The 25,347-nt window shown below is 47.9% G+C and overlaps 3 protein-coding genes across 9 annotated transcripts in view; all 3 read left to right on the plus strand.

Annotated features, from left to right (window-relative positions):
* Positions 1 to 9,309, plus strand: part of FAM117A (family with sequence similarity 117 member A) — an 81,317-nt gene extending 72,008 nt beyond the window's left edge. For 3 of the 6 annotated variants that reach the window (XM_050765668.1, XM_050765664.1, XM_050765665.1), the window contains 3 exons: positions 1,570 to 1,771; positions 2,969 to 3,119; positions 8,085 to 9,309. In XM_050765668.1, coding sequence (XP_050621625.1) covers positions 1,678 to 1,771; positions 2,969 to 3,119; positions 8,085 to 8,385 — 546 coding nt within the window. In that variant the 5' untranslated portion in view covers positions 1,570 to 1,677 and the 3' untranslated portion in view covers positions 8,386 to 9,309. Of the gene's footprint in view, positions 1 to 1,169; positions 1,317 to 1,569; positions 1,772 to 2,968; positions 3,120 to 5,943; positions 6,444 to 8,084 lie in introns of those variants that run through there. The other 3 variants (XM_050765663.1, XM_050765667.1, XM_050765666.1) reach the window with 2 other exon arrangements.
* PHB1 (prohibitin 1) overlaps positions 1 to 25,347 on the plus strand; it is a 444,080-nt gene that overhangs the window by 131,437 nt on the left and 287,296 nt on the right. The window lies entirely within an intron of this gene.
* SLC35B1 (solute carrier family 35 member B1) lies at positions 11,627 to 18,198 on the plus strand. Of its 2 annotated transcripts, none has more exons than XM_050765691.1 (9): positions 11,627 to 11,890; positions 12,546 to 12,649; positions 13,273 to 13,403; positions 13,707 to 13,737; positions 14,321 to 14,478; positions 15,378 to 15,504; positions 16,298 to 16,404; positions 16,576 to 16,729; positions 17,974 to 18,198. In XM_050765691.1, exons 1-9 carry the CDS (start codon positions 11,676 to 11,678, stop codon positions 18,024 to 18,026), a joined length of 1,080 nt encoding a protein of 359 aa, XP_050621648.1. In that variant the 5' UTR covers positions 11,627 to 11,675; the 3' UTR covers positions 18,027 to 18,198. The 2 variants fall into 2 exon arrangements, with proteins under 2 accessions (XP_050621648.1, XP_050621649.1); XM_050765692.1 differs by having other exon boundaries at positions 11,751 to 11,890; positions 13,298 to 13,403.

The following is a 25,347-nucleotide window of genomic DNA, read 5'->3' on the forward strand; positions in this document are numbered from 1 at the left end:
CAAAGTGCTGGGATTACAGGCTTGAGCCACCGCGCCCGGCCATTTTTGTATTTTTAATAGGGATGGGGTTTCATCATCTTTGCCAGGCTGGTCTTAAACTCCTGACCTCATGATCCACCCACCTCAGCCTCCCAAAGTGCCGGGGGATTACAGGCGTAAGCCACTATGCCCAGCCCTTTTTTTTTTTTTTTTTTTTTTTTTTGAGACATAGTCTCACTCTGGTTGCTAGGCTGGAGTGCAGTGGCGCGATCTTGGCTCACTGCAATCTCCGCCTCCCAGGTTCAAGCAATTCCCCCACCTCAGCCTCCCAAGTAGCTGGGACTACAGGCATGTGCCACCACACCCGGCTAATTTTTTGTATTTTAGTACGGGGTTTCACCATGTTGGCCAGGATGGCCTCGATCTCCTGACCTCGTGATCCGCCCACCTCAGCCTCCCAAAGTGCTGGGATTCACTCTTGTTGCCCAGGCTGGGGTGCAATGGCGTGATCTCAGCTCACTGCAACCTCTGCCTCCCAGGTTCAAGCAGTTCTCTGCCTCAGCCTCCCCAGTAGCTGGGGGAGCCCCCGTGCTGGTCTCAGGCACTTTTTTTTTTTTTTTTTTTTTTTTTTTTGAGACAGAGTCTCGCTTTGTCGCCCAGGCTGGAGTGCAGTGGTGCGATCTGGGCTCACTGCAAGCTCCGCCTCCCGGGTTCACGCCATTCTCCTGCCTCAGCCTCCTGAGTAGCTGGAACTACAGGCGCCCACCATGATGCCTGGCTAATTTTTTTTTGTATTTTTGAGTAGAGATGGGGTTTCACTGTGTTAGCCAGAATGGTGTCTATCTCCCGACCTCGTGATCCGCCCACCTCAGCCTCCCAAAGTCCTGGGATTACAGGCATGAGCCACCGTGCCCAGCCGGCCTCAGGCACACTTTTGTATTGACACAGTTTAATTGGGGAATGCCAGTTGGCCAGTATTAATATGATTCTAATGGGCACACTTCTCAGTTTATGATTTACCTACTAGTTGATTTTGAATTCGCATGTATGCAGGATTTCACATATACCCAAACACATGCACATAATTTGGTGAGCTACAGGTTCAAGTACCATTGAGTGTTTTTAAAAGGGGATGAGGAGGTATGTAATACATGCTAATCATCAGCATACTTGTTCTGCAATGGTTACAGCACTTACAGGCTCCTGGTGGTTTGCCGCTATTGTGCCCTCCAGCATACATTATCATCTTTGTGTTCCTAGAGCCCAGGGCACAGAAGGTCCCTGCCCTCATGAGGCTTATAGTCTTGTGGGGACAACACATTGATCAAGCCCTACAGGTGAATATGTAATTATACATTGGACTGTGAGTGCTATTAGGGATAAGAGCAAAGTGCTATGGAAGAAACAGGAGGGAGTTTCTTCTAGATTGAGGGGTGGCCAGGGAAATAAATGGCTGGAGGAAATGGTGTTCTGTGGTTGTATGTTATGGATAGAGAATGACAGCAGCAAGGGGAATACCCTCAGGGTCACTGTGCTGCTGCAGGCCTGAAATACTCAAGGCTGAGAGTCTTTACCGTCCTTCCCCGTCAGATCCTTGAGATCCCTGATGGGCACCGGGCCCCAGCTCCTCCCCAGAGTGGCAGCTGTGATCATCCCCTCCTCCTCCTGGAGCCTGGCAACCTTGCCAGCTCTCCTTCCATGTCCTTGGCATCCCCCCAGCCTTGTGGCCCGGCCAGTCATGAGGAACACCGGGGTGCCGCCGAGGAGCTGGCATCCACCCCCAACGACAAAGGTAAGCTGCGGAGGCTGAGGCAGCAGGGCTGACTCTGGGGCACACGAGTGGCTCCACTCCCTTTTCCACCTCTAGTCAATTCAGGCCCAGCATTCTCAGTACCCTACTAGAATATCTTTATGAGTCATCTTTCTTCTGCACATTATACAAATGATAATAATGGTCCCATACGTCCCGTTCTGATTGATAATTTATGAAGTCTCTGCATTTATACTTCTATTTAATCCTCACTGGGATCCAAAGAAGCAATCCCTGCCATCCCCATTTTTGGGCTGAGGTTCAGCAAGCTGTAGGGGAAAGCAGCGAGTCTTCATTCAGGTGTCCACTGTACTCGTTCCCAGCAATGGTTTCAAAGTAGTTGTGAGTGATACAAAGTAAGAGAATACGGTCGCTTGCCCAGGGTTGTATAGTTTGACCTAGACCAAAACCGATTTTTTTTTTACTCCAAATCTCTACTTTCTACAATGCCCTATCTACTTCGCTGAGAAAATGAGATAAAATTCTTACCTCCTAATGATCCTTACATTATAAAGCAGTGTGCCTATATTGTCTGATTTGATTGTCACAGCAACCCCATGAGGTAGGCTGGTCAAGGGCATGATCTAACAATACACATAGGTAAATAGAGCATAGAGTAAGGGGAATAAATGTGAGATAAATACAGATAAAGTCAATATTTGCAACCTAGGCCAAGTACATTCACTGTGTGGAAAGGGAGAGGAATTTTATCCTACAAGTGGGGTTGAGTAAAGATTGCTTCTCTGAGTCAGAGAAGAACTCTTCTTGGAAGAAAGGATAGATTTTCAAGACTGTGGACAGGAAGAAGCCGTGGTATGTTGGCAGGGAGGGTGTTACAGTCTCGGAAGAAGGCAGAGAGAGATGCATTTAGGATTGCTTCAAGTCTGAGATTTGGAGTTCCGGTCCCAGTCTACCTCCTGGGAATATAGAATTGGTATGAGATCTTAACTTTCCATCCATTCAACTCCATTTTTTTGTTCTGTTATACACTGTGTATTTTTGTAAGCTGCCTCAAAGGTTTTTAAGGTACAGTATAATGATCACAGTGGCTAAGCACACCCACTATCCTCTTCCTTACCATGCGTCCCCAGTCTTGCCACTTTACACCCCAGTCCTGGACCCAGAAAAGTGGAGGCCTTCCCTTCATCTCCACTAGACTTAGCCTTGCTCTGTTCACAGCCTCCTCTCCAGGCCACCCAGCCTTTCTTGAAGATGGCAGCCCATCTCCTGTCCTTGCCTTTGCTGCCTCCCCTCGGCCTAATCATAGCTACGTCTTCAAACGGGAGCCCCCAGAAGGCTGTGAGAAAGTGCGTGTGTTTGAAGAAGCCACGTGAGTATACCAAGTAGACAGGGTATGGGAGGGGAGGGTGGGCCTACATTCTCCCACCTGACAGGACTTCTTCAGTCTAGGACTCTCTCTTGTCATAGAGGTGTTGTCAACTTTAGATGATCGGTATTGCCAGCTTTCCATGATCAAACGTGTTGACATTACCTACTCTGAGCACTTAAATCTTTGCTTATCATAATCTCCATAGAAACCTGCTCTCTGCCCACATGCCAGCCACAAGCGCAGCAGGAGCTGGAAAGAAAATATATCTGAAACCTAAGCCCTTTGTTTCTTCTATTTTTTTCCATCTCCGGGGAAGGTGTGAGAATTTGCTAGACCATAATCAGAGAGAGAGAGAGAGAGAGAGAGATGGGGGGTGTGGGGAGAACATACTAGTATTTCTCTTCTGTCAGAGATTAGAAGTGTTTCAGCACCACTGGAGTAGAATGGAGGGCCTAAACAGCTTAACAGTTTGAGCTTCAGAGTCAAGTCTTCACCCTGTGGCTGTAGTGGTTCAAGTGTCATGAACTCCCAGGCAGAAATTTCCAGTCCTTGCAAGTAAGGACTATGGAAAATTTCCAAACCAGATTGGATCATTCAGAAGCCATTCTTCTGTTGATTTCTTTACACTTCCCTCCCATTAGCAGAAAGAATTAAGAGCCAACCTTTCCAAATGCCCCTGTCCCCGTTAGCAGGCACCAAAGAGCTCATTTCATTTCCTGCTGCCAGCTTAATACTCACCAGGGCAGATTCACACGAAGTTGGGGTTTCAGTGGCAGTCAGGAAGTTTAGTCATGGTGTGCGAGTGAAGATGTAGCTGGGACTGGGTTTGGGTCATTGAGAGCACCATTTGTATCTCAAATAAGGGAGCAGTAACCCATGGTGGTAGCCGAAGGTACATACAGAAGCCACAGTAGGAGTTGCAGAGAAAACCATTGCCACTAGAGGTTTTGTTACTGTTATTGTTGCCTGGTTTCCCTTCAAGACTTCTAGGTCCTCTGAGAAGCTGTGGAGGGAAGAGGCCAGATCTCTTAGCTTCAGCAGACTCTAGGCTCTTGTACCCTCCCTCAATCCACATTATGGTGGAGTAATTACAACCTGGAAATGTGGGCGGAAATTAAGCTGTAGCTCGTCTTGGGTTTTTCATAGACGCAATGCCAGAAGAGGCCTTAAAGTCAGCTCATTTAACTTCCTGCCCCTGCATTAACCCTTTAAGAGAGGTGGTGGGCTGGGTGCGGTGGCTTATGCCTGTAATCCCAGCACTTTGGGAGGCTCAGGTGGGCATATCACCTGAAGTCAGGAGTTTGAGACCAGCCTGGTCCATTATAGCAAGACCCCCATCTCTACTAAAAATACAAACATTAGCCAGGTATGGTGGCAGGCACCTGTAATCCCAGCCACTCGGGAGGCTGAGGCAGGAGAATTGCTTGAACCTGGGAGGCAGAGGTTGCAGTGAGCCGAGATCACGCCACTGCACTCCAGCCTGGGCAACAGAGTGTCTCCATCTCCAAAAAAAAAAAAAAAGAGGTGGTGATCAGCTGGGCATGGTGACTCATGCCTGTAATTTCAGCACTTTGGGAGGCAGAGGTGGGCAGATCTCTTGAGGCCAGGAGTTCAAGACCAGCCTGGGCAACATGGCAAAACCCAGCCCCTACTAAAAATACAAAAATTAGCCGGGTGTGTTGGTGCACACCTGTAATCCCAGCTCCTCAGGAGGCTGAGGCATGAGAATTGCTTGAACCTGGGAGGTGGAGATTGCAGTGAGCTGAGATTGCACCACTACACTTCAGTCAGGGCAACAGACTGAGACTCTGTCTCCAAAAAAAAAAAAGAGTGGTGGTGATCCATCAGTGATTTTCTAAGATGTGCTGGGATTGAAATGCTGTAGTTCACTGAGGTTTCTTTATTTAATCAACTTTCCTATTAGGAAGTTTGTGTGTTTAGCCATTCTTTTGCCACATTCCCCCCTTCTTTTTTTTTTTTTTTTTTTTTTTTTTGTTTGAGACGGAGTCTCGCTCTGTCACCCAGGCTGGAGTGCAGTGGCCGGATCTCAGCTCACTACAAGCTCCGCCTCCCGGGTTTACGCCATTCTCCGGCCTCAGCCTCCCGAGTAGCTGGGACTACAGGCGCCCGCCACCTCGCCCGGCTAGTTTTTTGTATTTCTTAATAGAGACGGGGTTTCACCGTGTTAGCCAGGATGGTCTCGATCTCCTGACCTCGTGATCCACCCGTCTCGGCCTCCCAAAGTGCTGGGATTACAGGCTTGAGCCACCGCGCCCGGCCAACACATTCCCCCCTTCTTAGCTATTGTCCCCTCCAAGATCATCTGGATTTTCCAGGCGAGGAGTCAAGGTATTGAGGGTCATGCTGGTTGCCATCATGTTCTCTGAGTGTTGCTGGGTCTCCTCTTGGTCACCTTCCTGACATGTACATGCACACACCTAGAACATTCTGTCTCTTGCCCATTCCCCATCCCTCCATAAAGTGGGACTCTTTTAAACCCTTCTCCATCAGAGAAGCCCTTGCCACTGTGGAGTCTCTAGGACGCCAGGCCTTCCCAAACACACCCAGCACACGGGCCTTTACCCTCCACCTCTCCAGACTCTGCCAGATCTCTGCTCTTCTCTTCACACCTTGATCTTCCTGGGCTCCGGAATTATTGGAATTCCGGAATTAAGATGGTAATTGGCTGGGTGCAGTGGCTCATGCCTATAATTCCAGCACTTTGGGAAGCCAAGGGAAGATCGCTTGGGTCCAAGAGTTCAAGACCAGCCTGGGCAACATACGGAGACACCCTCTCTACAAAAAATTTTTTTTGATTATCCAGGTACGGAGGTGGGTGCCTGTAGTCCTAGCTACTCAGGAGGCTGAGGTGGGAGAATCGCTTGAGCCCAGGAGGCGGAGGTTGCAGTGAGCCAAGATTGCACCACTGCACTCCAGTGTGACAACAGAGTGAGACCCTGTCCCAAAAAAAAAGATAGTAACCAATTTATCGGTCTGTATACTGAGTGCATTTTTCTCTGAGTGTATATATTATACTTTAATAAAAAGTAAAAAAGAAAAAGCTGATTGGTGAGAACCATTGGTGGCAGAGCTTTACCATCTTCCCATACCTTTGTCTTCTCACCTGGGATCTTCAAACCGTCAGCTTCTTAGGGCAGTTTCACCCTCTAGGCTTTGCCAGACAGTAAGGAATCAGGGCTATCCCTTACTCAGGAACTCTCTGACCTGACCTTTTATCATTCCATCTTCCTAAACAATCAAAAGGGGAGGGATGATTCCTCTCACATTATAAAGGTGAGATATGCTGGGTGCGGTGGCTCATGCCTGTCACCCCCGTACTCTGGGAGGCCAAGGCAGGAGGATCACTTGAGCCCAGGAGTTCAAGACCAGCCTGGGCAACACAGTGAGACCCCATTTCTACCAAAAAAAAAAAAGAAAAAATTAGCCTAGAGTGGTGGCAGGCATCTGTAATTCCAGCTACTTGGGAAGCTGAGCAAGAGGATTACTTGCACCTAGGAGTTTGGGGCTGCAGTGAGCTATGATCACACCACTGTACTCCAGCCTGGGTGAGAGAGCAAGACCCTGTCTCTAAAAAAAAAAATTAAAAACTTAAAATTAAAAAGGGGGGTGAGACAGACATGACAAGGACCACATGGTGAGTTAGAACCCAGATCTTCTGATAAGGTCTGGCTGCCTTTCTCACAGTTGTTGCCATGCTTTCCTCCCAAAGTTTTGAAAATCACACCTTTCTGGAGACCAGCCTGGGCAGCATACAGAGACCCCTTCTCTACAAAATAAAAATAAAGTAATTAGCTGGGCATGGTGGTTCATGCCTGTAGTCCCAGATACTCAGGAGGATGAGGTGGGAGGATTGCTTGGACTGGGGAGGTTGAGGCTGCAGTAAGCCATGATCCTGTCACACTGCACTCCAGCCTGGGCCACAGAGTGAGACTCTGTCTCAAAAACAAAACAACAACAACAAAAAACCCCATACTTTTCAAATGTGCCCAACAATTAGATTCTTTAGGTCAGTAGATTTCAACTAGGGAACATTTGGCAATATCAAGAGACATGTTTAGTTGTCACAGCTGGAGGGGAGGAGTTGTGGTACTAGTGGGATAGTGAGCAGAGGCCAGGGACGCTGTTAGGCATCTTACAATGCACAGGACAATGCCTCCATCCCCACCCCTGCAACAAAGAATTATCCAGCCCAAAATGTCAGTGGTGCCAAGGCTGAGAAACCCCACTTTAGGTTAATAAAAAATCTTAGAAAGTCACTTGTCTTTGATCTCTGCTTTCAGGCATGCGGTTTGTCACCAAAACACCATTCACTAAGGAAATTTTTCCTTTCTTTCTTTTTTTTTTTTTTTTTTTTGAGATGGAGTCTTGCTCTGTTGCCCAGGCTGGAGTGCAATGGCAAGATCTTGGCTCACTACAACCTCCGCCTCCCGAGTTCAAGCAATTCTCCTGACTCATCCTTCTGAGTAGCTGGGATTACAGAAGCGTGCCACCATGCCCGGCTAATTTTTTGTATTTTTAGTGGAGACAGGGTTTCACCATGTCGGCCAGGCTGGCATCAAACTCCTGACCTCAAGTGATCCATCCACCTTGGCCTCCCAAAGTGCTGAGATTACAGGCGTGAGCCACCGTGCCCGGCCACTGATGAAATCTTTCGAATGAAAAGATTTCTTGGTCTCCAATTCTTGAATCACATTGTCAGGAAGTTCTCCTTCCTGTCTAGCTTCAATCCCTCCTGTTTTTAGCTAAAGTGCATTTCCTGTTGTTTAGCCATATTTTTTTAAAAATAGATTGCTGAGGGGTTTGGTTTTCGGTCAAGTTATGATTCTGTTTGAACAGACACCCAGCTCCCCTGCTGCCCTGATGCTGTGACATCTCACCCTCTCTCACTGTGTGTTTCTCTCTGTGTGTACGTGTGTGTCTTGTATGTCTTTCTTCATCCTCCAGGTCCCCAGGTCCTGACCTGGCCTTCCTGACTTCCTGTCCTGACAAGAACAAAGTCCATTTCAACCCGACCGGCTCAGCCTTCTGCCCCGTCAGCCTGATGAAGCCCCTCTTCCCCGGCATGGGCTTCATCTTCCGTAACTGCCCCTCAAACCCGGGGTCTCCCCTTCCCCCGGCCAGCCCCAGGCCACCACCTCGGAAGGATCCGGAGGCCTCCAAGGCCTCCCCACTGCCCTTCGAGCCATGGCAGCGCACCCCACCATCAGAAGAGTCTGTGCTTTTCCAGAGCTCCCTGATGGTCTGAGGGTCCCATCCCTGCCCCACTTTACCATAGAGACCAGTGCCTTGGTGGCAGGTCCCTCCCCAGGTCCCCTGAGATGGGGTATGGAGGGGCCCTTCCCTCTCGGCCTTTGAGCACTTTCTTTCACTTATCGTGTCAAAGTCCTGGGTCCTCTTTTTGATGGGCACTGGCCCCTCTGAACGTGATGGGACCTGCCTTCTCCACTAGCAGCTGGGCAGCTCACAACTCACACCTGTGTACCTGCCACATCCCTCACTTGGTGGAAAACACCCAGAAGGTCTGGAGTCCCTCACCCCTGGATGTCAGTCCAAATGACTGTATAGGAGGCCCTTATTTTTGTCACAGAGCAAGCTGGCCATGAATGAAGGAGAGAGGACGCCACAGATTTCCTTCCCTCCCTTCCAGGAGACCATAAGATAGATCCCCCATCCTCTCAGCCCTATCCCCACGCCTCCCTCTCATTAGAGGAGCTGACCAAAGCAGTCCTAATGGGCCATAACACTTGACCAATTCAGCTGCTGGCAGAGGGAGGAAACAAGTGTTTTCCCAAGTGGCATTTTCATCTCGCTTTCACCCTGACTAAAGATTGTCTTAAGTAGCAGGCCAGCCCGCCCAGCCCCAGGTGGGTAGTGGGGAGGAGAGCTGGCATTCCTCCAGGTGGCAAATGGCAAATCTATACTCTCCGCCCGCCCCAGGGCTGGATTGGATTAGAAAAATGCCTATTTTTCTTGTATCGATGTAGAAACTCTATTTTCTCCCAAAGACACTATTTTTGCAGCTGTTTGAAGTTTGTATATTTTCCGTACTGCAGAGCTTACACAAAATTGAAGAATGTTAATGTTCGAGTTTTCTTATCTTGTGTTCAGAGGTTGTTTTTTGCAGATCTTGGTGTTAATAGACCAAATAAATAAATAAATATTCCCAGCAGCTTGAAGTTCTGTTAAATATGTGGGGAAGGAGGAGAGGGGTAGAGATTAAGGGTATTATACTGATCATTTTATCTTTGTCTTCAAGAGAAGGAGCCTCAATTCCCACATCTGGGTGTTGTTATGGCTGTACACAAGAGTTCCTGTCCTCTGGACACCATGCTTGCATACTTTACATGGACATAAACAACAGACCCATGAAAAGGCTGTCCAGAATGAAGAGTGTGGTTTGTCCTAGAGGTGGGGTGAGGGAGTCATTGGGGAAGTTAGCCATTCTTGTGTGAGTCTGAAAAAGCTCCCTAAGGAGAATGGATTTTAGAGAGGAAAAGCAGGTGACCAAGGGAAGACAGTTTGACATTGTGGGTGTTCTTTGCACTGGCTGGCACTCTCGACAGTTTGGGGGAAGCTTTGGTTCATCTCAGGGAGTACCCACAACGTAGTGTGCAGCCTTGAAGGGAACAAAGAAACTATACAAAGACTATTCTTACCCTTTCGCAGCCTTTATAATGCTTTATAAGCCTTTATAATGCTTTATAATGCTTTATAATTTCCAAAGCATTTTCACAAAAGACATATCCCCATTGTATGGGTGAACAGTTGACTACCCCAAGGGCAGTAATAATAAGTACAATTGTATCTACCTCATAAGACCTGACAACAAACTCCTAAACCAGGCTATCCTAACCACCATTCATTGGACTGGTAAGAACCAGCTACCATGTTAAGTGCTTTACATAAAATGTTATTGAAATATGACAACCACCCAGTAAGAGAAATATGGTAAGTCCCACTGTATAATTAGGGAAGGACAAATAGATTGAATAACTTTCCCCAAAAGACACAGATATGAAGTGGGGTAGCTAGGATTGGAAACCTGATCGTTTGAATCCAGTGCCCATGTTTCTAACCACAGCGCTCTCCTGCTTGTTATTATATTCCCATTAATTTCACATGAGGAAACTTGACTCAGAGGACAAGGACAAGGGAATTGTTTGAGGTCCCAGCTGGTAAAGAAGCAGAGCTGGCAGGTCTCTCCGCCCAGCTATTTGGTGCCCTGGCATCGCGGGCTGAGCCAATAGAGTAAGCTACTGAGCAAGAGAGCAAATGTATGGGGATTCCCATGCCACTAATATCGAGGAGACAGTGGGCTGGGGACAGACCCTATCTTCTATCCCTTACCCCTCCCTCTAAAAGACTTCTGGCTCCCCCGCAAAGCCTTAGTGAGTCAGGCCCAGAGCAACGGGTGTGGTGCTGCCCAGTATTTCCTTCCTTTGCCCGAGGCTGTGCCAAAAGAGCAGGCTGCTAGAAGAGAAGGAGCCTCGACCTAGAGAGCAGCCCAGAGTCCACCTGGTGGCCGGAGATTTGGGCCAGTTAAGTAGGGGGTTGGAGGTAGTAGTGGGAAGACCTTAGGTCAGTCTTGCCCTGGCAATTCGTGCCAGCAAGTGGAGACCCAACACTTGCATGAGGAAGGGATCCAACGAGGTGCTCATTAATGGGAAATATTCAGAAGCGCGGCCGAAGGGTTTAAGCCATTGTTGGTGAGTTAAGACTTGGAAGAAAACTGACTTCAATAAACTTCCATTTCCACTCCTCGATATGAGGAAATAAGATCAGGGCTGAGAAACAGTGATGACTAATAATACCTTAAATTTGCACAGCATACTTTACAAAACACTTTCACCAACTTCAATTCATTCGATCCTCACAACAGTCAAGAGGCGACAAGGTGGCTATTGCTAATTATCCCTAGTTTCCAGACCTGGAAAACTCTGGCTCAGAACTTGGGTGACACGGGTAGGTTACCCCGCCTTTAAGTGACCAAGCCGAGACTTACTGTGCCGCTCTCCCCCTTGGAAGCCTAGTGAAGTGCCTAGGTAATGAGCAGGTAAAGTCGCTGACGCTAGGCAGCAGCTAGACGGCGCTGAGGCTCCAGTAAGAGATTTTGGCATTAGGACCCAGCAGAAGCCTGGCCGCCCGCCGCGGAAAAGACTATTGGATTTGCTCTGCCGGCCGCACCTCCTCCTGTCCCGCCTACCCGTCCGAGTTCGCACAGCGCAGCCAATTGGTGGCCTCCACATCCCTGTACGTCATTATTCTACGCCCGGGTGGCTCTAGGACACCCTGTGGTGCTCTGGATCGCAGTTGTCCTCAGAGTTGCCTGATTGGAAAAAATCTCCAGGTCGAGAAAATGGTCTCGAGGCTGCCGGTTCCCCTGGCCCTCAGGGATGGAGGCAAGGTCCCAGGGCGGGTTTTCTTTCCTAGGAAGTGGTTGCTGCGTTCTGAGGAGTTTCCCCTTTGGCAGCCCTGAGCTGGCAGTTCCGGTAGTGACTGCTGGGCCCTGCTGGACGGCGGTCGCATGCAGCTCCTATGAGGCCCCTGCCGCCGGTCGGCGATGTCCGGCTGGATCTGTCGCCTCCGCCGCCGCTGCTGCCGGTGCCGGTTGTGAGCGGGTCTCCAGTCGGCTCCTCCGGGCGTCTCATGGCCTCTAGCAGCTCCCTGGTGCCCGACCGGCTGCGCCTGCCGCTCTGCTTCCTGGGTGTCTTTGTCTGCTATTTTTACTATGGGATCCTGCAGGAAAAGATGTGAGCGACCCCGGGGGCGGACCGACATTCTCTCCCCAGTCTGTGACAGGGGTCCCGGGCCTTCTGCCTCTGGACCTTCTGCCTCTTGTCCTCCTGCCCGGCTGTCGCCCTCTTAGCACCCCACTACTTTTGCAGCTATGGCTGAACCTACCCAGAATTCCAGAACTCCAGGGTTATTTTCTGGATTCTTTGGACTTGGTTTTTCTTTTCTTAGCTGTTTTTCCCTGCTTGGTTCTAAGAGCCTGCGTTTTACAGGCTGAGACTTCTACCCCTCAAAGAGGACCCGAGTCGGCCCCCTTTTGGTACTCCCAGATGCTTGCAAACAACCTATTCGCCCTCGGCCTTGGTGCCGTAGCCCAAATACCGTCTCCTCCTGCCTGGGGTACCTGACTTCACTATCTCGTTTTGCATGTTTCCTCTCCGTCTTTTTCGGGTATTCTTTCCTTAGGCTATGGAATCAGTAGGCTGGAATGTCTAGTTTCTAGATCCAGTAAAATCAGCCCCTTTTGCAGATGAGTCTAGTGGTCCTTACAAACTCTCCCTACATCCAGAGAGGCAAGATAATTTTAAAGTTTTCAGTGGTTCTGGATATATTAGATGACAGTGACTGAAATATACTAATTTTCCTCTCTTTTGTCATGCATTTCATTTCTAGAACAAGAGGAAAGTATGGAGAGGGAGCCAAACAGGAGACGTTCACCTTTGCCTTAACTTTGGTCTTCATTCAATGTGTGATCAATGCTGTGTTTGCCAAGATCTGTGAGTACCTAGATAGTAATTTGTTGGGTACCCCATCACCCCAAGTTCCTTCAGTATGCTAGGCATTAAACATTGATTCAACCTTAAAGGCTAACTCATGATCTCCACCTCATTTTGTACTCACACAGCCTCTCTGTGAAGTCTGTAAAACTAATGACTTTGAAGTGGAGTAAAATATTATTTCCCCAATTTTTATCAACTTCTGAGTTAGAAATGTTCAGAGAATGGGTCTTCTGTATTCCAAATCCCCATTGAAAATACTTGAAACATTTTTTTCTTTCCCTTTGAGTTTCTTTTGTGTGTCAGCTTCAAGCATGCTTTGAGCATTCTCTCTTTGTTCCCTGGGGACTAGCAGCAGGGCTGACTGGTCCCTTGAACTGAATGAGGCCCTCACCTCCACCCTGCATGTGGTCTTTTGTTGGGCTTAGGCAGAATTGGAAAGATGAATAATTTTCAGAGATTTCCCAGTGTAAGAGGACAGAAATAGCTTGTGTCTTATTTGACAGACAAGTTCCTTTCATGTGGCTTCAGCTTTGCTTAGTGGTCCATCCTAGCCCCACCAGGTTTCTCTTGTTTTTTTTTTGTCTTTTCTTTTCTTTTTTTTTTTTTTTGTCTTCTCCCAGTGATCCAGTTTTTTGACACTGCCAGGGTGGATCGTACCCGGAGCTGGCTCTATGCTGCCTGTTCTATCTCCTATCTGGGTGCCATGGTCTCCAGCAACTCAGCACTACAGTTTGTCAACTACCCAACTCAGGTGAAACCTCAGGGTGGGATGACGGTTGGCTCAGATATCATTTGAAAAGGACTAAGAGTTCTTCCCTCAGGTCTGTGAGTTAAAAAATAATAATAAAAAATAACGGTCCTTGAGACATTAGGAGTGTATAGAACCATAGAACTTGGGTTTAGTGGTGGTGGGTTGGGCCATGATAGGGCTGCTTTCTGAGGCTGAAGTCTCTGGTGCAGGCCCTGTGCTTACTCATCTTAATCAGTGTGGTACCTAGCATAGTACCTGACACATCACAGATGCTCAGAAATTATTTGCTGGATTTAATTTCAGGTCCTTGGTAAATCCTGCAAGCCAATCCCAGGTAAGCAAAAAAGATGGTCTTCCTCTTCTGTCATCTCTCTTCCTATAGTAAGCTCTCTCTACTACAACTGTGTCCCTCTCAGCTTCATCATCCCATTATGGCTGTCTCCAGGGACTTTCCCCCAGCTCTCTGTGCTGTCCATCCTGTCATCTGTGTCACTTCTTGTGATGTTCATAGGCTGGTAATCCTTAATAGGAGCTAAAGGCTGGCCTAGCCTGCTTCACTTGGTCAGCCATTTCTATGTTGCATGTGTGTACATTGTCATTAGAGAAACCTAATTCCCATTTTGATCATCAGTTTCTTTGTCTCAACTTATTTTCCTTCTCCACTGTTCCCCACCCTTGCCCTGTCCCTTCCTGGACTTTTCACCTTTGTTCTCTACCTCCTCCCTGTCTTATACTTAACGCTGTTGCTCAATCCTTATCTAGGTGCCAGCCTGGCACCCTCCTTTTGTCCTCTCTAAGCCTTCCTTCTTAGTCATTCTTTTCTCCCTGAGTCTTTTCCTGGTTCCTGGGAGAGAGGGTATTGGGGTCATCGATGCCTTATGGATGCCTGAATTTTCCACTCTGTTTTTTCCCTGTAGTCATGCTCCTTGGGGTGACCCTCTTGAAGAAGAAGTACCCATTGGCCAAGTATCTGTGTGTGCTGCTAATTGTGGCTGGAGTGGCCCTTTTCATGTACAAACCCAAGAAAGTTGTTGGGATAGAAGAACACACAGTCGGTTATGGAGAGTTACTCCTGGTATGAGATCCTTTTGGGGATGGCAGCCTTCTCCAGCAAACGTAACCAAAAGATAGCCTCACCTAGGCAGGCAGAAGGCCAGTTATGTGTCAAGGGAGGTTGTGGTGCTCCTTGTCCCCATATCTGGTCTTTGCTGCAGGCCCCTGGTTCTGTTAATGCCATAGTGGGAAACCTGAAATATTTAACTACAGCTCAGCCCTCATTCTGGAGAAAAGATAACTCTGAGGGTTGTGGCTGAATCCTGGTGTGAGGTCACAGAGACCTCAGAGCAGGGAGGGAAGGAATAGTGTCTTTCACTGTGGCTTTCCAAGAAATCTGGAAGCCAGAGTTTAAAATAATATGATAGTATCTGGTGTGTATGCATTAGGCACTGTTCCAAGTGTTTTACATGTTAATTGACTAATTTTTACAACAATAATCTCATATGTAGTATTATCTCCATTTTACAGATGAAGAAACTCAGCACAGAGAGGTTAACTCGCTTGCCCATGGTCATTTAGCTATTTAAGTGGCAGAGTCAGGATTCCAGTCCAGGCAACCTAAGTACAGGATCCAGTCTCTGGAGCACTGTACTCCAAGCTAGGAAACTAACCTGCTGGGACTACCTTTCCCCTCCCTTATGTTGGGCAGTGAGCTTCCTGCTCTACTCTGATTACAAAATCACTACATAGTTCAGTTAGCCTGTCAGTCCAGTGCCTGGGCCGGGGGAGGAGAGGGTAGGGGAGGCAGTCAGCATGGTCTCTCCCCACCTTCCACCTGTGACCAAATGGCAACATTTTGTTCTGAGGACTTTAAAGGGAGTGGCTTTCTGAGGAGGCTGAGAGTGAGAATCCTGTGTCCTGGGTTAGGAAAGGGCCCTGTTGGCCACTTCACTGCAGGCTGCACCCTTTCTTTCCCAGCTATTATCGCTGACCCTGGATGGACTGACTGGTGTTTCCCAGGACCATATGCGGGCTCATTACCAAACAGGCTCCAACCACATGATGCTGAACATCAACCTTTGGTCGACATTGCTGCTGGGAATGGGTGAGAGCCAGTTCTGCTGTTCTTCCCATGTATCACCAGAGGGCAGGCTGCCCTCATCCTTTTGATACCTCTAGCTGTTAGTTGCCCAGACCAAGGACCTGAATTAGTTCCAAGATGCCCTTTTGTTCAAGCCCTTGAGAAACCTTCCTGGAAAAACCTACACCAGCAGGATTTGTTTGCTACTTGTTACTGGCACAATGAAGGAGAGTCGTGTGTCAGGTGTCACGGGAAGACACTCAGTAGTAAAACACAGGGAGATACCTGGGAACGTTCCCTTTCGTGAAGGAAATGAGACACGTAGTGCTCACAGGAAACAGAGTTAGCTGTACACTGAAAACAGTTCAAATATGAATGGATTTGCTTTGAAATCAGTGCTTCCTAACTTTTCAAATTTGGGCATATGTAGAAAGTATTTTTTGTACAGCACACTGGGGTTAATAGTGGAGGCTGCTGATGGCTGGAGGTGACTAATGCAAGGGGCTTCCTTAAGCTGAGGATGTGTGGGTCAGCATCTCTACAGCATCTGAGGATTTCTGCTTGTAATCACTTTGGTAGAAGTAACTCATAAACTTTCAAGCTTTTCTCACAAAATTCTCTTTAGTTTCTCTAATCAGAGAAAAATATGAGAAGAATCCATGATGAGACGATGCAAATCCACGCCATACACTTTCCCGCATCCCACCTCCTTTGCAGTTCTTTAACAGGCCATGTGCAGGAGTTTGCGTGTGTGTGTGCACACCCAGGGGTAAGGGCACACAAAACGCGCCGTACATTTGTTGACATGTTTTCTCAGGAATCCTGTTCACTGGCGAGCTCTGGGAGTTCTTGAGCTTTGCTGAAAGGTACCCTGCCATCATCTATAACATCCTGCTCTTTGGGCTGACCAGTGCCCTGGGTCAGGTGAGTGCTTGAAAAGGGATGGCTTCCCTACTCTGGCAGCTGGTTCCCTAAGAAAGACTGGCCTGGCTGGAAGAAGAGGGTGGCAAGATTAGCCCTGAGGTCTGCATATAGACTTTAGACCAATGGCAGATACCCAAGAACCCTCCGGACCTCACCTTTATCTTTCTCTAGAGCTTCATCTTTATGACGGTTGTGTATTTTGGTCCCCTGACCTGCTCCATCATCACTACAACTCGAAAGTTCTTCACAATTTTGGCCTCTGTGATCCTCTTCGCCAATCCCATCAGCCCCGTGCAATGGGTGGGCACTGTGCTTGTGTTCCTGGGTAAGTGGCCACACAGAGACACAGCTGGATTTTGTCTCCTCAGATTTACTTGTATATTTATGAAATTTGTTTAAATCTTTTAGAGAAAACTGTTTTTTTTGAGACGGAGTTTCTCTCTTGTTGCCTAGACTGGAGTGAGTGCAATGGTATGATCTCGGCTCACCAACTGGGTGAGCCTCCTCCTCCTCTTGGGTTCAAGCAATTCTCCTGCCTCAGCCTCTCAAGTAGCTAGAATTACAGGCATGCGCCACCATGCCTGAATAATTCTGTATTTTTAGTAGAGACAGGGTTTCTCCATGTTGGTCAGGCTGGTCTCGAATTCCCGACCTCAGGTGATCCGCCCGCCTCAGCCTCCCAGAGTGCTGGCATTACAAGCGTGAGCCACCGTGCTCAGCCCAGAGAAAACTTTAAAAGAGAAAAGGGGCTGAGTGTGGTGGCTTATGCCTGTAATTCTTGTCTCTGCAAAAAAATACAAAAATTAGCTGAGCATGGTGGCACACGCCTGTGGTCCCAGCTACTCAGGGGGCTGAGGTGAGAGGATCGCTTGAGCCCAGGAGGTGGAGGCTAAGGTGAGCTGTGATCACACCACTGCACTCCCACCTGTGTGACAGAGTGAGAACCTGTGTCAGAAGAAAATAAAAAGAGAAAAGGAAGCTTTATGTCTAATCCAGCCTTCCTAGGGTCTCCCTCTGTTGCTCAGGCTGGAGTGTAGTGGTGCGATGATAGCTCACTGCAACCTTGATCTGGACTCAAGTGATCCTCCCACCACAGCCTCCCAAGTAGCTGTGATTATAGGCATGTACCACCACGCCTGACTAGTTTTGTTTGTTTGTTTTTTTTTTGTAGCAATGGGGTCTTGCTGTGTTGCCTAGGCTGGCCTTAAACTCCTGGGCTCAAATAATCCTCTTGCCTCAGTCTCCCAAAATGCTGGGATTGCAGGCACGAGTCACCACATTCAGCCATAGCCTAGAAGTTTTGACTCTTAAATTTCTTTTAGTCCTGCTGTATTATAAATATATGTATGTATCTATATCTATCTATATAGATACAGATATCTGTAATAACTAGTATCCTGGTGCCATTCTCTTGTCTCTGAGGAAGTTACATAAAACCAGTGTTCTGACGTGTATTTTATTGAAAGCCCCCATTTTGGAGATACAAGGCCGGCTGCCCCACCCCACCACAATCATTGGTAAGTTTCATTTCCCCTCATAAGGCTAAGCCCATTTTCTTTCTTTTCATAGGTCTTGGTCTCGATGCCAAGTTTGGGAAAGGAGCCAAGAAGACATCCCACTAGGAAGAGAGAGACTACCTCCACATCAAGAATATTTAAGTTATTGTCTCAAACAGTGACATCTCTTGGGAAAATGGACTCAATAGGAATATGGGACTGAGTTCCAGTCTTTTTTAAAAAAATAAAATCAAGCAAAATCACATATTCTAAAAAATGCACTTGGATTTTAACAAGACAGAGTTGGTGGTTTTTGTTCTTCATGTCCTGGAGCACAGTCTATGGTAAATAAAGAGGGAGGGAAGAGGCAGAGCCGGATGTTCATTACTCAGGCTGCTCCTCTCGTGGGTGTGGTTAGCATGGTTGAGTGGGTGATTCCCCCAAGAGCCTGAGCATTATAGGGAGGAACTCTATGAGATCGCAGAATTGTGCTAACGGCTTCTGTTCCGATGGGTGAGGCTTGTCCCATTAGAGCTGGTCCCATTTGAGGACAGGTGGCTCTCCATTAGAGCCAGAGAATGTAAAAGTCACTTTCTCTCCTAAAGCTCCTGTGGGCAAATATTTCATAAAAAAAAAAAACAAAGTTATGTTCTGTCTTTTTCTTAGGCCTGGTGCAGTGGCTCACACCTGTAATCCCAGCACTTTGGGAGGCTAAGGCGGCAGGATCACTTGAGCTCAGGAGTTTGAGACCAGCCTAGACAACATAGTTAGACCTTGTCTCCACTAAAAATCAAAAACAGAAAAGAAATATTCGTTGAGGTTGGGGTAAAATGAACCCAGAGCTTCAGAATCTACTGTTTTGCCATTTCCCCACTGCCTCTCCTTCAGCCACAGCTCTGTCAAGACCAGAGTGGAGACCCAGTGCATACATCATGGTCAGCTTTGGAAGGTCTGTGATGTACTTTTCCTGTTTTCCCCTCCATCTGTCTGTCTGTTCTCAGTCTACCTGGTCCCTCCAGGGAGGCTGGATTAATCCCTCCTGTTCCCCTGCCTCCTCCAGCTGCTGAAGCATTGCAGTCCTCTGCCATCCTTGCTGTGCCAAGGTGTCACCATGCCAGCTTCTGCCTGTTGAAAGGGATGCTGGCGGAAGTCATGGTGGCTGAGTCCTGGCACAGCCACTGTCGAGTTGTCTGGGTGGCAACGGAGGGAAAAGGCGGAGTATGGAGCAGAGCCACCTGCCCACTGCTGCCTTTAGAGCTGGAAATCGCAATCCTCCAAGGACCAAACTTTACACATGAAAGTGCATTTCCACCAGCTGCAACTTTCTCTCCATCTGTTCAGCAGCCCCAGCCCCTTGGCTCTCCAGATGGGAGCCCGGCCTCCTTCCTGAACGGCTGCTTTGCCACCCCCCGCCCAGCCTTTCAAGCCCTGCCTCACTTGTGCTCATCTCACTCTCTGGGGGCCCAGGTGTCACTGCAGCCCTGCCCCAAAAAGCCCCCTATCATTTTGAACTGCTGGAGAGAGAAGATGTTTTAAGTACATCTGGCTGAAATTCCTTCCTTCCTTTCTCCACCCTCTTTCCCCTGTCTTTTTTTTTCATCCTGAAAGTTGCATCAATTAGCTTCTTACCTGCTAGATTTATAGGTCTTCGAAACTGTCTTCTGTGGATTGGTTAGGTAGGTAGAGCATGTTACTAGGGCCAGGGACCTGCAGGTGCAAGCAGTTGTCATCTGGGCCTGTTTTAAGAGACGTCTTCCCAGCTACCAGACCAATTCCCTCTACCTCTTCCTTCTACCATTTTCAACCAGCTGTTTCAAAAACGCCTAATGCTAGTCATGAGCAAGGCAGGGTTTCAGTAGCTCAGCATGGCTCTCACCTGATGTTAGAGAAATGGCTTGTACAGCAAGCCTGTCCTACCCAGGGTGGGCTGGGAGCCCAGTTCTAGTGTATTTGTTCAGTCCCCTGTCCATCCATCTTAACATTTACTTCCTTTTGGGTGCCATGTATTGTGAACATGCTGGGAGTTCAAAGTTAAGTAGGGCTAGAATTTACCCTCTAGGGACTTCACGGTCTAATAGGGAGACAGGAAAACACATTATCACATCTCAGAAATGCAGGGATAACAATGAAGGAAGGTGTCCGGGCAAGGTGAGGCATGAGCTGGAGAGTGTAGGAAGATGAAAGGAGGAGGAGGAGGAGCTGGAACTTGGGCTCCACTACCAAGCAGGAGAAGGGGTGCCTGACTGCCTTTCACCCCTTGCTCCTGCCTAGGTCAGTTCCGTAGGGAACATATGGCAGGAGAGCAGATTTTACAGGAGGCATTGTTTTGCTCAACTTGAAGATAACTGAAAAGGTTCCGTGAGCTGCCAGCTTGCTCGGGGTGTCAACTTACCTGCAGGATCACAGGGACTGGGAGTGCCAAAGTTGACTAAAGTCAGTAACACTGTTAACTTATAATAGGGCTGATAAATGTGAAATACCAGACAAGTTCAAACAAAAGTGATGGTGATGGCTAACCCTGAGCGGCCTGATGCCTCAGATTTCTAAAGATCAAAGGACTTTCATCTGCAGTTAATTCTCAGCTATGTGTCGAAGGGAGGGAACTGGCACACAAATTTCCCAAGACACTGTTTTTCGTTTGGGGTGTATGGTGCTTACAGCTATTTTGGTCAAAGCATCTGAGCCACCTCCTTTACTGTTCATGCTCAGGTACATGACAAAGTGATTTTTCAGTCCCTGTTCACCCTTTCGTCTGTAGCAAGGGGAGTAACCCACTGCCCCGCCGCAGTGTGATTTGGGGTACAATCGTGGGGAAAGCTATTCTGGAGTTAAACATTAAAAGAAACTAAAGTCCCATATTGTTTTAAAAAGGACTTAAGGTGGCAGGAATTAAACATGAACGGTAGGTAATCTATCAAGTGAGGTATTTAGGAATGGATTGTGTGTTTTCTCAACAGCTTCGTACCACCCTTGTGAAAAGGGGACTCAGCAGACATCCGCACTTTTTAGAGATGGGAAAACCTAAATGAGGGAGACTTAGGTGACCTGCGGTGGGTCCCTAGGTATGTCCCTGAGACACAAACTAGAACTCTAGGCTTCCTGAATTCGAGTTGCGTTTTGGACCTGTGCCCTCTGAGGGAGGAAAGTGAAGCCCACTGGGAGACCCTTTGCCTCTGTCTGGCCCCGCTTGTCAGTGGAACAGTTTGCAGGTTTTGTGAGTAGTGCTGGTCATTTTCCCTGGATGCCCTGGCAGAGAAATTGTCCTGAGTCTCTGTGGAATCATTCAGCCCTTCCCACTAGAAACACACCAGCTGTCTTTGGGAACAGTAATCTCATATATTTATAGAGCTCCTTCTTTCCCAAAGCTCTTTAGTACGTGACATTTTATCCTTAGAACACTCCTGGGAAGAGGTTAGGCCAGAAACCAGTCTCCCCATATTTGGAAGAGGGAGCCTGAAACCCACCAGAATGCATCAGCTGAAGGTCGTGTTGCACTGCCCCGCAGGAGGGCAGGAGCTCCGTGGGTGGGCCTCCCATTTCACTTCCCACTTCCCGGGGTCAGGGAACCCTAACCCTCAGTGGGTTAAACAAGTGGTTTCCAGCTGTTTGGATTTTCTGAAAATTCCCAGTAGAATTTTCAAATAATTTGGAGGTATGCTGGCTTTTAATTTTTTCAAGTAAGGACATTTTAAAAAAATCAAATATCACCATTGTGGTTTCAAAAGATTTTTTTTTTTTTTTTTTTTTTTTTTTCTGAGACAAGGTCTGGCTCTGTTACCCAGACTGGAGTGCAGTGGTGCTATCATGGCTCGCTGCAACCTCCACTTCCTGGGCTCAAGCCAACCTCTCACCTCAGCCTCTTGAGTAGATGGGTCTACAGGTGCATGCCACAACACCTGGCTAATTTTTGTAATTTTGGAGAGACAGGGTTTTACTATGTTGCCCAGGCTGGTCTCAAACTCCTGAGCTCAAGGGATCCACCTGCCTCAGCCTCCCGAAGTGCTGGGATTACAGGCATGAGCCACCACTCTTGGCCTAATTCAAAAGATTTTAGGAAAAGCTATCCAACCTCAGAACAAAGGACCCTTCTTCCAAAGAAATTATGATTGGAGGCCTGGCGCGGTGGCTCATGCCTATAATCCCAGCACTTTGGGAGGCTGAGGCAGGAGGATCACCTGACGGCAGGAGTTTGAGATCAGCCTGACCAACATGGTGAAACCCCATCTCTAGTAAATACAAAAAATTAGCTGGGCATGATGGAGCATGCCTGTAATCCCAGCTACTTGGGAGGCTGAGGCAGGAGAATCGCTTGAACCCAGGAGGCAGAGGTTGCGGTGAGCCAAGATCGCACCATTGCACTCCAGCTTGAGCAACGAGCAAAACTCCATCTCAAAAAAAAAAAAAAAAAAAATTATGATTGGAAATCATACTACTGTATTCATTAGATTAATTTTTAATTGTAGAAAATGTTCAACATAAAACGTTATTCTACAATCGTGCGCTGTAGGGTATATCACTGTGATTGTTTGCTTGAGGCACTTGGTCATTTGGGGCACCGTATTCCACAGAGCAGTCCAGCAGAGCTGAATGTCACATAAACATGCTTGTCTGACAGAGACAGAAGCAACCTGAAATGAGATTTTTCTGTAATTTAGATACTTTGAGAGATTCTGGAAGCCACATCCCCCTGGCCTTGGCCACTTCTGTCTGCCTTCTATAAGGCCTGGAGGACAGCAGGCTATGGAGGCTCAGAGAGCTTTCCAGAAAGGGCCATAAGGAGACTCCAGGCATGCCTGCTGAGATCTGCCCCCCGCGTGTTCAGACCAGGGGTTTGATCACCCAGCCCAGAGCGTCCAGAATATATTCTGGAGGGTTGCCACCAGCTGGTGACAGCCAGTTTCTGACAGACATGGTCCTCAGAGTGGGAGCCAGTGGGCTATGCCTGCCATTGGCAGGAAGGGCGGGAAGGGGAGTGAAGAGGGACTTGGCATGAAGCGTGACTTCATTCAGTGCCCTCCACTCTGTGGCAGCATGAGCCCGCGAGGATAGGTGGGCTTTTGGTCTGAATATGCCTGACTCCCCGTGATTTCTGGGAGAGGTAGAAGAGGGAAGTGGTTCAAGCCATTCACCAAGGGGAGGGATGGTATGTTTCTTCCTGCCCGCTTCTGTGTTTTGTCATGGTGTGTGGGTGGCCAGAGCTAACAGAAGCACTACGTTTCAGCTGAGGTTACCGACAAGACGCCATTTCCTCCTACTCAGAACCCAAGAACTGCCACACTCAGACCACAGCCCTAGAGGGAATGTGTTACTCTTACATGAAGGCTGGGAACTCCCCGAAAACTCTCTCTCTCTCTCTCTCTCTCTCTCTCTCTCTGTGTGTGTGTGTGTGTGTGTGTGTGTGTGTAGCTAGTAGGTTCATTTTTCTGTAAAAAGGGCCCACAGTTCTCTTCCTATTCACGGAGTCCATACACAGGATGCACCATCATCATGGGACTAAATTAAAAGTGATTTCCCAAATAGAATTATACAACTAAAAGCCACTGCAAAATATGAGAAAGCATCATCTCCAGCTCTGCCTGCTTAGATGAGGTTGAGGTTGCAGAGATACCCAAGGAGAGCAACCTGTCCAATTTCATTTCCAGTTTTCTCCTGACCCCGCTACACACTATCTAGAATTGTCAGATTTAACAAATAAGAATATAGGATGCTTGGCTGCAGTTGAATTTCAAACAAACAACACACATTTTTCATGTAAGTATGTCCCTGGTTTCAAATTTAGCTGGTGTTCTGTATTTTATCTGGCAACACTATTGTGGCATTACTCATGATCACAAGTGTTCTTATGGGCCTCTCTCTTCCTAGGAAAAGGAAGAGATACATCTCTCAGATACATCACGACTTGCAGTTCTGTGCACAAGCCTTCCAGGTGCTTTTTTGTTGAGGGCCAAAAATTTTTTAATTTGCCTGATGGCCCCGGGAGGTGCAAGCCCAGGCTTAGTCAGCAGGGGGCACCATTCTCTTAAAATAGATTCCCAGACCAGTTTCAGGGGCTTCAAAACCAAAGGGGAAGGTGCAGGTAGGAGGGGAGTTTGAATGGAAGGTTCTGTTTGCTGCTTGTCTCTCCTCTGAAGCCCACATCTCCCACACTCCCACCCAGCCAGAGCTATTTCTACACAACAAGAATCTACCTGATCCTGTCCCTCCACTTCTCAAATCTCTTCCAAGGTTCCACAGTTACCTTCTTAGTGCAGCACAAAAAGCCCTTTAGGATCCCACCGGAGTCAATTTTCCCTGCTTCAATTCCTGCTGCTTCCACCCTGCTTGATCCCACCCACCTCACACTCCCAGCACTTCCACTCACCAGGAACTATTTGCAGTTCCCTGTATGCTATTTACTGTCATGCTTTGATGCCCAACGTTCCCTCTGCTTGGAATTCCCTTTTCCATTTGGCACTTCTAGCAACTCTGCTCGTTCAACACATTTCATGAATAGATATTGAGACTGACCCTGTACCAGGCTATGCACCGGAGACCCCGTGGAGAAGGCAGCTGAGTGAAGCCCTTCTCTTATGAGTAGTCTCACAATGAGGGCGGTGGGGTAGGGGGACAATAAACAAGTAAACAAGTAAATAAGGAACTTGGACTTAGTTCAAAGGCTAACTGATCTGCCCTCCTCGCGCAGAGTTGACTGTTCCCTCCTTTCGGTCCTGTGATGGCTTTCCATTTTAAGGGTCCTCAATTCTGACACCTGCACAATCATTGCAGGGATCACGATGAATGAGGCAAGCTAGTTTAGGTCAATAGGAAAAGGGGTGGGACGCAGCCTGTGAAAACAGTATGCGTGTTCCATCTAAAAGATGCTGTGTTCTAAATGGTGAGTTTTAGGAGAGAAAAAATTAAAAAATAAATAAATTTTTAAAATGTGTGGTGGTCTAGAAGAGCCCACTATGCTAAGTAAAAAAAATAAAAATAAAATAAAGTGCTGTGGCTTTTCACCTCCTTCCCATTGTTATCTTTTCTTTTTTTTTTTTTTTTTTTTTGAGACAGAGTCTTGCTCTGTTGTCCAGGCTGGAGTGCAGTGGTGTGATATTGGCTCACTGCAACCTCCGTCTCCTGGGTTCAAGCAATTCTCCTACCTCAGCCTCCCGAGTAGCTGGATTACATGTGCCTGCCACCACGCCCAGCTAATTTTTGCATTTTTAGTAGAGATGGGGTTTCACCACATTGGCCAGGCTGGTCTCGAACTTCTGACCTCAGGCAATCCGCCCGCCTCGCCCTCCCAAAGTGCTGGGATTACAGATGTGAGCCACCGTGCCCGGCCCTTTTTTTTTTTTTTTTTGAGACAGAGTTTCACTCTGTGACCCAGGCTGGAGTGGAGTGAAGTTTCACTATCTCGGCTCACTGCAACTTCCACACCCCAGATTCAAGCGATTCTCCTGCCTCAGCC

This window comes from Macaca thibetana, chromosome 16, assembly GCF_024542745.1.
Source record: "Macaca thibetana thibetana isolate TM-01 chromosome 16, ASM2454274v1, whole genome shotgun sequence".
Classification (NCBI taxonomy): Eukaryota; Metazoa; Chordata; class Mammalia; order Primates; family Cercopithecidae; genus Macaca; species Macaca thibetana.